This window comes from Apodemus sylvaticus, chromosome 10 (genome assembly GCF_947179515.1).
Source record: "Apodemus sylvaticus chromosome 10, mApoSyl1.1, whole genome shotgun sequence".
Classification (NCBI taxonomy): Eukaryota; Metazoa; Chordata; class Mammalia; order Rodentia; family Muridae; genus Apodemus; species Apodemus sylvaticus.
In genome coordinates, this window is record NC_067481.1 from 65,505,118 (window position 1) to 65,517,480 (window position 12,363).

Sequence of the window (12,363 nt, forward strand, 5' to 3'; positions counted from 1 at the left end):
GCATTCAAATACAGAAGCCCAGGGGGATCATTCTCATTCAATCCACCATACATGTCTTGGCTGTGGTACAAGGCAAGGGAGACTGTGCTAGGGAAAAATCTGCTTCCCCTGCAGACCTCCTGGGGAAGAGGGCCAGGCACCAGGAGCAAAGGGAAGATTGACAGGTGCTGGACAGGCAAGATGGGGACCTCTTAAGACAGCCATTATGAGGAAGTATTGTAGTTTGCTTTGGTTGCCCAGTATTGGGATTCCACATAGTCAAAGTCTGCTCAAGTAGAACTACCATGCCTTCCATATAAGAAATATTTTCTGTATTGAGAAATATTGTATACTTTCTCAATGTCTCCTCTAGTCCTACTGTTCTAAATACAGAACTCTAGTTCCAAGCTTGCCTCCTCGAACATTTTCCTTTATATACTATGAAGTACTGTTAAATACAAATTTAGGGATGTTGTATTATTGACTGTTTTAATATTCCACAGTACTTATTTTGCTTTGAATCTAAAATACCATTGTGAACTATAATTTACTGTTCTCTGGAACAATAATTTTTAATTTGGCAATGTTGTTTTCCCCACATGCCTTACCATTTCCCTTTTAAATCTGCACATAAAATAGTATTTATGCGACTATCTACTAGGTCTACTACTGGGGAGGTTGGCAGGCGTGGTGGCAGAGATGCTTAAGTCAAACCAGAGTCATAGGTACAAGTGTGTGTGTGTGTGTGTGTGTGTGTGTGTGTGTGTGTGTGTGCGCGTGCATATATATGTGTGCTCGAGTAGTGTATGGGTTGGGAGTGACTCCCTACACAGGTATTAAACTCAACACTGACATTCCCTCCCAAGTGCTATTATTTTGTGCAAGCATCACTGTTCCAAGAATTCTTATGTTGCTTTTTAACTTGGTGACTATTTCTTATGGCCCAAGAGAAACACAATCCTGTTAGTAAATGAACCACCCTCCCACAAAAGATACCTCCCCTAGTTCTCATATCAGCCTTTCCAGTGGTTCTACACAACACTATTGATAATTAATGGGATCTACTAATAAAGGATTATTTGGATTCTGAAGTTCTGCCTCCACAGGTCAGTGTACAATGGAAGGCTTACTTCTTCCACATCTCCATTTGTCTTTCTGGTACATTCTAAGATATGTCATGGAACTCTCAACATTTTGTTGTAGCTTCCTACCAACTTATAAGACACTTGTAAATTAATTTACTGTAATGTTTACAGGATATATCTTTCATCATGTTCCATGTTACATGGCAAGTATTCTATCTAATCTCAGCACATCACATTGAGACAGGTTCTATTTTTTAATGGAAATTAAAGAAATCTCAGTTATAGAGCATTTGGTGCAAATACTCACACCTATGCTGATGCCCCATTTCAAGGAGAAAAGTACCTGAGAGTGGAAGGGGATGAGCACTATAGTTCACAACAGTCCAAAATCAACTCACACACTAGCTGTGAACAAACATCCTTTCATGTGTAAGCTCTTCTCTGTAAATGCTTTCCCTATCAGATGCAGAGGCCCACTCCGAGATGTCATGTTAGAAAAACAGTATCTTTATTTCCTTGAGCCAGTAATAACTGTCATACACATTTAGATGTGCTACAAGACTAAGGAAGTGTCTAATACAACGTGTGAATCTAGGAGGAAGTTAACAGGCCAGAACAGCACCAAATGCGGGAAAGATCAACATACATTACACCATGTTTAGCACGAAGCCATGTATAACTCTCAGCGGAGAGTCTCTTCCGCTGAGTTTCATCATGGAACATGATTGATGTGACATGAACCATACATACATGAGTATATCATCCAACATACTGCAGGCTGTCCAGCTATATCCCTGTATGTGCCATTGGCCACTCTGAAACTCTACTTACATCACGAATGTCCCAGACAGAGACTGATGCCCACCGATAGGCAGTCTCACCAATACTCCTCTCCTGGTGTGCAGATTTTTTAAAACCACTGGAATACAAGATTTAACATTTCTCTCCAAAAACTTAATATACAGATTCCATAGTGATAACTTTCCCAGATCAAGGAATTTTGAAACCCAACTGGAAATTTTATTGAAAGGTCTCACACATACACGGGATGGGCACTCTGTGCTGTTCCTACTGGGAACACACTCGGGATGTGTGGAAGTCTTATCAAGATTTCGTCTTCCCCACAAAGCACCATGAGAATGCTGGGCGGCAATGAGGTCCTCTCTCCTGAGCATTTTCTAACAAGACAATCACTATTTGTCCCAACCACCTTTTAGAGTGAACTGACGGCTGTGGGTCTGAGCATAACAGATGGTGAAGATCTCTCTTTTATACACTTTCAAGATGGCAGAAACGAAAGAGGACCACAGCTTTGGACAACACACATTCCTAAGCCACAGTGTCCTTCTATACGAGGCTCTCAAACATGTCAGAGGTTATCTACTCTTGGGTCAACTACGGATGTTGGGCAAGGGAGAGTCTGTTTTAAGATTTGGGGACAGTGGGGTAGAAATGAATACAGCACACACATTTGTATTCTACTAGGAGGTTAGCACAGAGATGGGCTGCACACACAGTCTGCGAGTGCAGGGACAGAAGCACATGGCACTCTGCCTCCTGGCTTCTGTTGTGGGAACTTGTGCTGCACAACTTCTTACTCAGAAACATTTCCCACATTATTACCTGTCTTACAGTGTCTCCCCTGTGCTAATTCAAATGTATCCTGAGGGCTTGTGTGGCTCTTTCAGATACAGTGGTTACACTGGCATGAGTGAAGGTATGTTTCTCACACCCATACAGTAAGTTTCTCATACACATTATTCATGTGCTTCTGGTAGATGTTCAGAGAGGTCTGCCTACTGAAGAAGGCCTTTCCGTGTAGACTACTCTCTTAGGGTTCCTCAGTAGTGCAAGTTCTTCAATGTATAGACTTGACACCTCCCAAAGGGTTCTCCGCTTACATCATACTCACCGTGTACATATGGTTACTCACCTACGTGACTTCTTTCATGCACAGCAACAGAAGGCTTATGGTTGAAATATTTCCTACCATATTTACAGTCATAGGGTTTCTCAGTTTTGAGTTTTCAGGTGGACACGCAGGTTTGTCTCAAGTAAGTGTTTTCTGCACATGAACAACAGTTATGAAGATGGCCCCATGTGTCTTCTTTGGTATGTGGTGAAGAATGACCTATGGTTGAAGGATTTTCTACATTCACAGAGGTTTTATATGGTGTAAACTGCCTAATGACTACAGAGATATAGCATGTGGAGAAAGGCTTTTCTACATACATTATGCCCAACTGTGTGTTTTTACGTTACCCACAACTGTCTATTTTTCATATTACACCCAACTGTATGTGTTTGGATGGACAAGCTGGATTTTATGGTTGAGATTTTTTTTTTTTTTACATTTATATGCTCTTAAGGTTTCTCATGTTTGTGAGTTCTTTTACGTATCTTTGGCTGAAATATTTTCTTAGTTTTTAATTATAAAGGTCTGTCACTTGTATGAATTCTCTGATGAGTGAACCAGTTGCCAGGCCTTTCCACATACACAATCCTGACAGGTTCTCATCACTGAATCCCTGGTGGGCAGAGGATTAGTGGTAGAGAGTTGTTGCAGACCAACTCTTCCCATTCAGAGGGCTTCCCACCCGGATGAGTTCTCTAATGGGCACAGGCGTGAACTCGCTTCAAGGCTCATCCACACACATCTCACTGATAGTGTTTCTCACTGGTGTGAGTTCTCTGATGTCTAGTGAGGTGGAATTTCAAACTAAATGACTTTCTACACTGTTTACACTCATAGGGTTTCTCACTGGTGTGGATTTTCCTGTGTGTGTAGAGGCTCGGACTCTGCTTGTAACTTTTGCCACATACAATACACTCATAGGGTTTCTCACTTGTGTGAGTTCTCTTGTGTGCATGAAGGTGGGAATTTTGCTTAAAGGATTTCCCACATACGTCACACTCATAGGGCTTCTCCCCCGAGTGAGTTCTCTGATGCACAGTGAGGTATGACTTGAGAATGAATGACTTCCTGCACTCTTTACACTGGTAGGGCTTCTCACCTGTGTGGATTCTTATGTGTGTGTAGAGACTCGTCCTCTGCTTGAACCTTTTCCCACACGTATCACACGCAAAGGGTTTCTCACCCGTGTGAATCCTCTGATGTACAACAAGAAATGACTTCAGTCTAAAAGACTTCCCGCATTCTTTACAGTCATATGGCTTCTCACCTGTGTGGGTCCTCTGATGTGCGTGTAGGTGGGCTCGCTTGTAAAAGGCTTTTCCACACACATTACACACATAGCGTTTCTCCTGTGTGTGAGCTGGCTGGCTCACTACGAGCTTCAACTGCCGACAGTCTTCACACTCATCGGGTTTCTCAGTCGCGTGAGCTCCCGAGTGTGAGTAGACATGTGGTGTATGACTAAAGGTTTTGCCACATGCATGACATTCATACACTCTCTTGTATCTGTGAGGTGTCTCCAGCTGATGGAAGTCTGACTTACTAATTGTTTTGATAGATATATTGTACTCATGGGATTTCACATCCTTGTGAGGGTTCTGCTGAACGCTGCAATTTAATTTTGAGTACACGGTCTTCCCACACACAATCCTTCCATCAACTATGATTTTCTGCTGCACACCTTTTTCTGATTTTGGACAAATGTATTTCTCATCATCATTACATGTATAAGGCTCTTCTCCCACACCAAAGCTCTGATGTTTTGGGAGTTTTGGTTGTATATTGAGTATTGGTTCACAATTCCTACCTTTATAACATCTCTTTTCTTTATGCATTTTTAAATGCTGTGTGAGATGGGAATTTTTATAGAATAACTTCCCACACACTTTGCATTCAAAAGTTTGCACCTGTGGCCGAGTTTCCCCTTTGGCAGGAAGAGCTAACTTTTCTAACTCTTTCCTGTAGTCCCTCAACTTACTGGAGGGATCTCTCATAGAGAATGGTTTTTGTAACCACACTGGCTTCCCGTGGAAGGCTTCGCTCGGCCCACAGTCCTGAAGATGCTGCTCTTCACATTCAGTACTGGGACACAGACTGAGCGGCTCAGGAAGTCTGGGGGACAACCTGGTTACATCAGGAAGATCAAGTTCCTCTCTAGCCTGCATCTCACTGGGCTTCCTAGGAAGAAGCACACTGTCCCTACTATTAAGTGCCCCAGGGCTTGTTCCAGAAGATGTGCGGTTCTTTACAGACAGATCTAAAACATGGTGCAAACTATTCAGTGCTTTTCCTGCTGTAGCCCTCTCAGCTGATGCGCTGCTCTTGGCAATTACCAGATTGCATCCGCGTATCTTTTGGCTGTCTTGGCTGACCTCATTCCTGTCATCCACGTTCTGTATATCTAGAAGGAAATAAAGAAATGGAAGGCTTTCTGGTTAGTACCCATATACATCAAGTGCAGTGTTCTTGTCTGTTATCTAAGAAAGAATTTCTTGATGAAATGATGCAGACATCTCCAGTGTTTTTCAAATACTAATGATCTCACTCTATATTCAGTAGTATGGATTCTCAATATTCCTAATTTAATCTGAATTATATAATGAATATGAAAACTACAAACATTTGGTTCTATAAGCCAAGGCATACCACAATACTGGAGGTGTGAGATTTCTGCACAGGTCTGACATTAATGACTGGCCTTTTCCCATCTGTGTGAACACACACATGCTGAGTGATACAATCACACTTCTCCAGGTCTTTGTTTGGGCTTTGGAATTCTGACTCACCAAACTTTCAAATCAAATGGACTTTGCTGTATAAATTCATTGAATATGCTGAGTAAGACTGATTTCCACCAGGAAAACTAGATAGCTACTTACTTAGTACAATCCCTAGGTACACATCCTAAGTACAGATATATGAGCCCAGAAACAAGCAATCTGTGGTGCATTTGACCTTCAAGTCTAAGGTCTCCTCGGCGCCACAGAGAGCTTCACGTGCACCCATCTTTGAGGTATGCCAGGTGCTCCTCAGGCTCACAAGTTCTATCTTCATATACATGACTTCATCTTCTTATATTCTTATCAGCCCCTTAGCGGGCAGAGACCTACATTTGCAGCATTAGTTCCAAACCATTAATATCAAAATTGGATTCTTAATGAGATAACAAGCACTCTTGAGCGTTCGTGTTCACCTATGCATTGTATATTAGGTTTAGAAATCAGTGATCCAAAATTAAATCAATAGAAAGTAATAATCTTAAGACTGTGTGTTCTTTAGATTTTATTTTTTTTCTTCCTTTATTCTGGGAAAACTTTGGGGGATGGGTGACGACCCCTTTAATACCAACATTTCTGCTTCTCAACACTCCAGAGCTCTCTAGCCTGCTGATAAGCTTCTCGATTCATAAGAACATCAGCCAAACAGCCTCAGGCATAAGAAAACGCAATCCTGTCTATAAGATGGAGCAGACCAACAAACATGTCTGAGAACCAACACAAAGTGAACAGAATTTGTTTAGCCTGAGATAATAAAAAAACCAAAATTAGAGGGAATGAATTAATAAGTGAAGGTATGAACTGGATTTGCTAAGCCTAACATAATACATGTCAAAAACAGCGAGAGCAGTGTGATGGCCGATCTTGGTTGTCAACTTGACTATTTTTGGAATCAACTAAAACCCAAGCACCCACACATATCCTTGAGGGATTTCCTTGATTGGATCATTTGAGGTGGGGAGGCCTTCCCTAAATCTCAGCCAAACTTTCAACTTTCTGGTGGCCTAAATGAAAGGTCATGGGAGAAGCCTGTGTGCTCTTACTCTTATTGGCAAGTGCATCTGTCCTGTTGCTGAGGTGTTACTTCACTGGTTTTAGAACCTACTCCTACAGGAGTCCAGTGGATCCTGAAGACAGCAGCTTTCTAGGATCCGCTGGAATTTCAGGACCACATTGACACTACTGAGACATCGGTATCACTGACTGAACAAGTACCAAATCCTTGGCCTTTCTGCTGGGATAGCCTTTGTTAGACTACCTGGGTCGCAGCCTGTAATCCACTCTAATAAATCCCGTGGTGTGTGTGTGTGTGTTCTACCTGTTCCTTTAGGAAATCCTTATACAAGTGGCATGCATTTACATGAAAAAGCCTTCCCTACAGACTGCATATACTGACTGTTGGATGAGTGAGCTTAACACAGCCACCATCTGATGAGCTTCCTCAGCCTGGCATCTTTGTCCAGAGGTGCACTCACTGACCTGGGAGCCTCTGGTTTGGGGAATTTTCTTCCTTCCATGGCCCAGCTTCTTTCTCCAACCTCAGGATCAACTCAGGTTTGGGATCACACTGATCTATTTAATAGGAAATACTGTATAAGTTTTGACCAACTGCTAAGTCAGGCCATTAAATAATGATGAGACATTGGGTTGGAGAGATGGCTTGGAGGTTATGAACACTGGTTGCTCTTGCTTTAGACTTGGGTTTAATTCCCAGCACCTAGATGGAGGTTTACAACTGTTTCAGTCCCAGGGGACCCAATGCCTGTGGTGGCCTCCAAAGGCACTACACCCATGAGCACAGACATGTATATTCAGGCAAAACACCCATACACATAAAATTAACATATATATTATTGTGGGTCTTAGGCAGTGACAGGACCAGTGAGAACATTTTAAGAATATCCACAGATTTAACTCAAACAGATACTCCCTATGGTGTATTATAGTCAACTATGAAATGTACAAAATAGGACTGGAGAGATGGCTCAGCAGTCAGGAGCGAGTGCTTCTCTTGCAGAGGACCTGAGTCCAGTTCTAAACAGAAACATCAGGCCGCTCATGAACAACTGTGAACTCCAGCTCCAGAGGATCCACTTTCCTCTTACACCCTATGTAAGCACTGCATTTGCATGCACAAACCCACACACAGATATGCATGATTAAATATGATTTTAAAAACCCTATAAAACGAAGTCAGAACTCTAGACAACATGAGAGTCAGCATGTGGGACGCTCTTATAATTCTAACTGAAATTTGAAGGAAAGCCTGCAGAGAGAGATCTTTTCTCTCTTGGTTTCTCAGGACAAGGTTTCTCTGTATAGCGCTGGCTGTCCTGGAACTCAGAGAGCCACTTGCCTCTGGCTTTGGAGCACTGGAACTAAAAGTGTGCGCACTTTTGGATACCTGTCTGAGAGACTGTATCTTTAAAAAGTGAAATTTCGCAAATGAAAAAAATGTGGAGAAGGCAGTCAGTCAGCTCAGCCTGTAAAGGCATTTGCCTCTAAGGCTGAGGACCTGGATGAACCCAGGAACTACATGAACCGACTCCAGCGAGCTGTCCTCTGACCTGCACATACACCCCACAGCACACATATACATATAATAAAATGCAACAGACAAAACTGTACGCCATGAAGTATACAAACCATTTACAGCAGAGTAAACATCTCCAAATGTAGAAACTTCATAGGCCATGGAGTGTAGGCCAACAATGGGAGGATGTATTGGAAGTACCAGGAAGGATCTCCAAGCAACAATTCCATAACCAGAACAATGTTCAAAAAGAGAAATGAAAGCTTTCAAATGTGAACAAGTGAAAACTTTTGTTACTTCAGGTGACTTGATAGGAAATGGTTACTGTTCCCATTAGACATTCCACAGGATACCATCATGGAAACACAGGAAAGGATAAAAACTCAAGTGCAGAGCAGATGCACAAAAAGGAAGTTGAAGATAATTCCTGTCTACATTGAAAATCACAAAATGACAAAGATTTATTGAAAAGGAATAGAGGCTATAAAGAAAAAGAGCAACAACTAAACCCCAGAATATCATTTCATAAGAATGTGATCTGTGAATCAAAAGATGCAGGCTGGCTGAATGACTAACAGAAACAGACTTAATGATACACTACCTGAGCAAAAATAATTGTGCCCGTGAAGATACACCGAGATGGCTAGCGGAGGGACTGAAAATGATGGCTCACACATGCAGACTTGAAACTGAACAGCTAGCTATACTTAGACAAAGAAACTTTAAAACCAGTGTAAAAAAAAATCCACAAGGACCATTATAATGATATATATTACATAGTTACATATATAGTACACAGACATTTTATATCACACAAACACACACACACACACACACACACACACACACTGGAGGACCATATTATACAACACAAAGTCATGAGAAGTAAATTAACAGTGCATGTAAGCTTTACTTAGAGACCCAAGATGCTTAATAGACATTATGGAATCATTCCGCCCAATATCCAAGGAACACACACTGCCTTCGTCAACAAAGCACTCTCCAGAAAAGATCAAATGTTAGGGGACAAAAGAAACTTCAATGTACCACAAAACAACAAATGGAAACACCCCCTGGGTGTTCTAGACCACAAGGACAAAACTAGAAGTCAACGGTAAGGACTGGCTGAACATGGTGGCTCAAACTCACAATCTGCACACCCGGGAGTATGTGGCAAAATGCTGGTGAGCCTTTTGGCACACATTTTTGATAAGAGGAGAGGAGGTAAGAGCAATGGAAGAAAAGCATAAGTTCCAAAAAAGGGAGAGACAGAGAAGGATAAAACACCAAAACAGAAATTAGTACAAAGAAAGAATATTAGTGAGGGCCCACAGGTAAAAACTCATCAAGCACAAAAACCAAAGGGCAGTAACAGGGAAGGTTGTGTGTTGTGTGTGTGTGTGTGTTCTGTTTATAGAGTCTCTATGTAGCTCTGGCAGGCTTGGACTCATCAGGTAGACCAGGCTGGCCTCAAACTCACAGAAATCTGTCGCCTATGCCTATCAAAGATGTGTATGACTATGCCATGTATAGAGGAAGAGTTTTTTAAAAAGTAAACACAAAACGTTAGCTTCCACTGCCCAATGTGACAGGTGATGTTCTCTCTGTCCTCTGCTGCTCTCACTGAGTGAATAGCTCAGGCTACTCCACTGCAGTGAGGCAGAGGAAGGGAGAACTGCTCACTGAGCCTGATGCTGTAAGACTGGGAGGCAGAGCGCCATCAATGTGTAGAGCTATGACAAGCCTGTTAAAAACACAAACGGGCTGGATGTGGTGGCGCACACCTTTAATCCCCGCACTTGGGAGGAAGAGGCAGTTGGCTCTCTGTGAGCTCAAGTCCAGCCTGGTCTACACAGTGAGTTCCAGGACAGCCAGGGATATATAGAGATCCTACCTCAACAGACAAACAAACACCAAATAGGAGCCTAGAGAAATGCTTCAGTAATGAAGAATATTTGCTACTGATTACAGAGGACCTAGGTTCGATTGTCAGCAATATGATGATTAATAACTATCTGTAATTCTAGTTCCAGAGGATCCAATGTCCTCTTTTTGACCTCCTTGGGCACTACATGCACATGGTCACACACATATAAGGAAACAACATAGCCATACATATAAAAATAAAATAAATCTTAAGAAATGTAAACAAATGGAAGATTGAGCTCAGTGTCGTGTGCTTATCTGTACTGCACAAGGCCCAGTTCGGTCACTAGCACAGAGAATCTATCCCTAGAAGTGGCTCCTTTATTTACCCAAAAGGGACATCCTTCTAAGAGCACTGCTGGGACTTCCACTCACTCAAGGACAGCAGGCTGCTGTAGGTCTCCAGCATCACGTCCCTGTAGAGCTTCCTCTGCATGTCATCCAGGTCCTGCCATTCATCCCAGGTGAAGTCCACAGACACATCCTCAAAGGACACCAGCCCCTGGAATGAGACGACTTTCCTCAACCCAAGCCTTCAGCCTTCGGTCAGAGACAGGAAGATGTGAGGTGCTGCTCTCCACAGGTATCATTTACATAAGATGTACATTCAAGTTTTCTTATCATGGAAGAAAAATTATTTGCAAAATGCCTTACAAACATACTAAGTTAGTCTGGGTGAGATACAAAAGGCAGAAAACCAATGCAAGCAACTGACAATGTTTTGCTTTCCAACTTAAATGCATCTGACTCCAACAACTACAATACCAAGGAGTCAGTGCTGTCTGTAAGTTATCTATAAAGCACAGTTGTAAGCACCTATATATATTTAGAAGAACTGTTTAATCCAACAGAAGTAAGTATCAGTAGCATCCTATAAGGCAATATATTAACCAACAGAAGCCAGTAAAAAATGGTTAGTTAGCTCAACACCTTGAGATTTTGAAAGTCACCCTATGAAAGGAGAAGGAGGATGATTCTGAGGCAGAGCCAGAGGGGAAGAATCTTGCCACAATTTCCAGTCTGGGAAATACACTACTGCACTAAGAATATAGAAAGAAAGCCAGGCAATGTGGTAAGCTCCACAGATCCCACCTCCAGAAGGCTGAGGCATGGAGATCAAGAGTCAGAGGCCAGTCAGTGATAGACAGGCAGACACAAGAGGTTCAAATAAGGAACTAGGAACTTATTGCAGAAGGAAATGCAAAGCAAGACCAGAGAATAAAAGGAATAGGGTTTTCATTAATTTCTTTGGTCTTTTGTTAAAAATGCCAGTTTGTTTCCAAGTTATCCACATGGGCAAGTGATTGGGAACTGATACTTTATGTGATATGAAAGAGGGTGCTTGTGGGAAGGAAACAACAGATCCCTTTCTCCTGTGGTTTTGCTAACCTGTAAAACCCCGTCTTCCCATCATAATTCACTCCCTAATTTCTTTAAGAACACTGGCTAATTAAGGTGTTATGCACAGACCCAGGACAGAATACATACTTTCATTCCCTCACTTTCCCTTAGTCAAGACTAGCTAACACTGCCTAAGGAGATATGTGATCTGCCATCTCTGTTTGCCTTTTTGAACTGGTGCCTAGTACCTGGTTTAGACAACAGTATTTGAGAGTTGTGAACGGGAAAGAGGGAAAGGGATGCTTATTTTCTGAGCAGGATGCATAAGAAAAGCTTTGATTCATTATTGCCTAAGACCAAACTTCCTGGGAAAAAGAATGGGAAGTTCCTAAAGAGGAGACAGGAGCTTGGAGAGTAGTGGCCCAGGAGCTACCAGGGTGCAGAATCAGAGCTTCATCTAGGGGAGTGTCCAGTGCTTGGGGTTAAGACCATTCACTGAGCCTGCCTAAGACTCCAAGACTGTAAGATGTTGCATCTCAAGGTTTGCCCCTACAGCTTATTACCATCTGTTATACTGTGTACAGGGTAGGCTGACATTTCTAAGTGCCAGATATCTGAAGCAAAAGTAGTCATAATGTGTACTAAATGAACTCCTGCCATTATTTTGAGACACAAGATAATAAACACAATGTGCTAAAGAGAGAGTACCTGGGATGTGCTGGCATGCACGTGGAAGAGGATTCTAGGGTACAGTGGCCGTGGTGTAAGGAAACATCTGCAGAAGTGACATGCCACCTCTGATTATCT

The 12,363-nt window shown here is 42.2% G+C and overlaps 1 protein-coding gene across 1 annotated transcript in view; it reads right to left on the reverse strand.

Moving 5' to 3' along the window:
- Nucleotides 1–12,363, reverse strand: part of LOC127694413 (uncharacterized) — a 35,139-nt gene that overhangs the window by 17,263 nt on the left and 5,513 nt on the right. The window contains exons 3-5 of the mRNA XM_052195946.1: nt 10,591–10,717; nt 7,236–7,328; nt 3,726–5,380 (exon numbers count right to left, since the gene is read on the reverse strand). Coding sequence (XP_052051906.1) covers nt 3,726–5,380; nt 7,236–7,328; nt 10,591–10,717 — 1,875 coding nt within the window. The remainder of the gene's footprint in view (nt 1–3,725; nt 5,381–7,235; nt 7,329–10,590; nt 10,718–12,363) is intronic.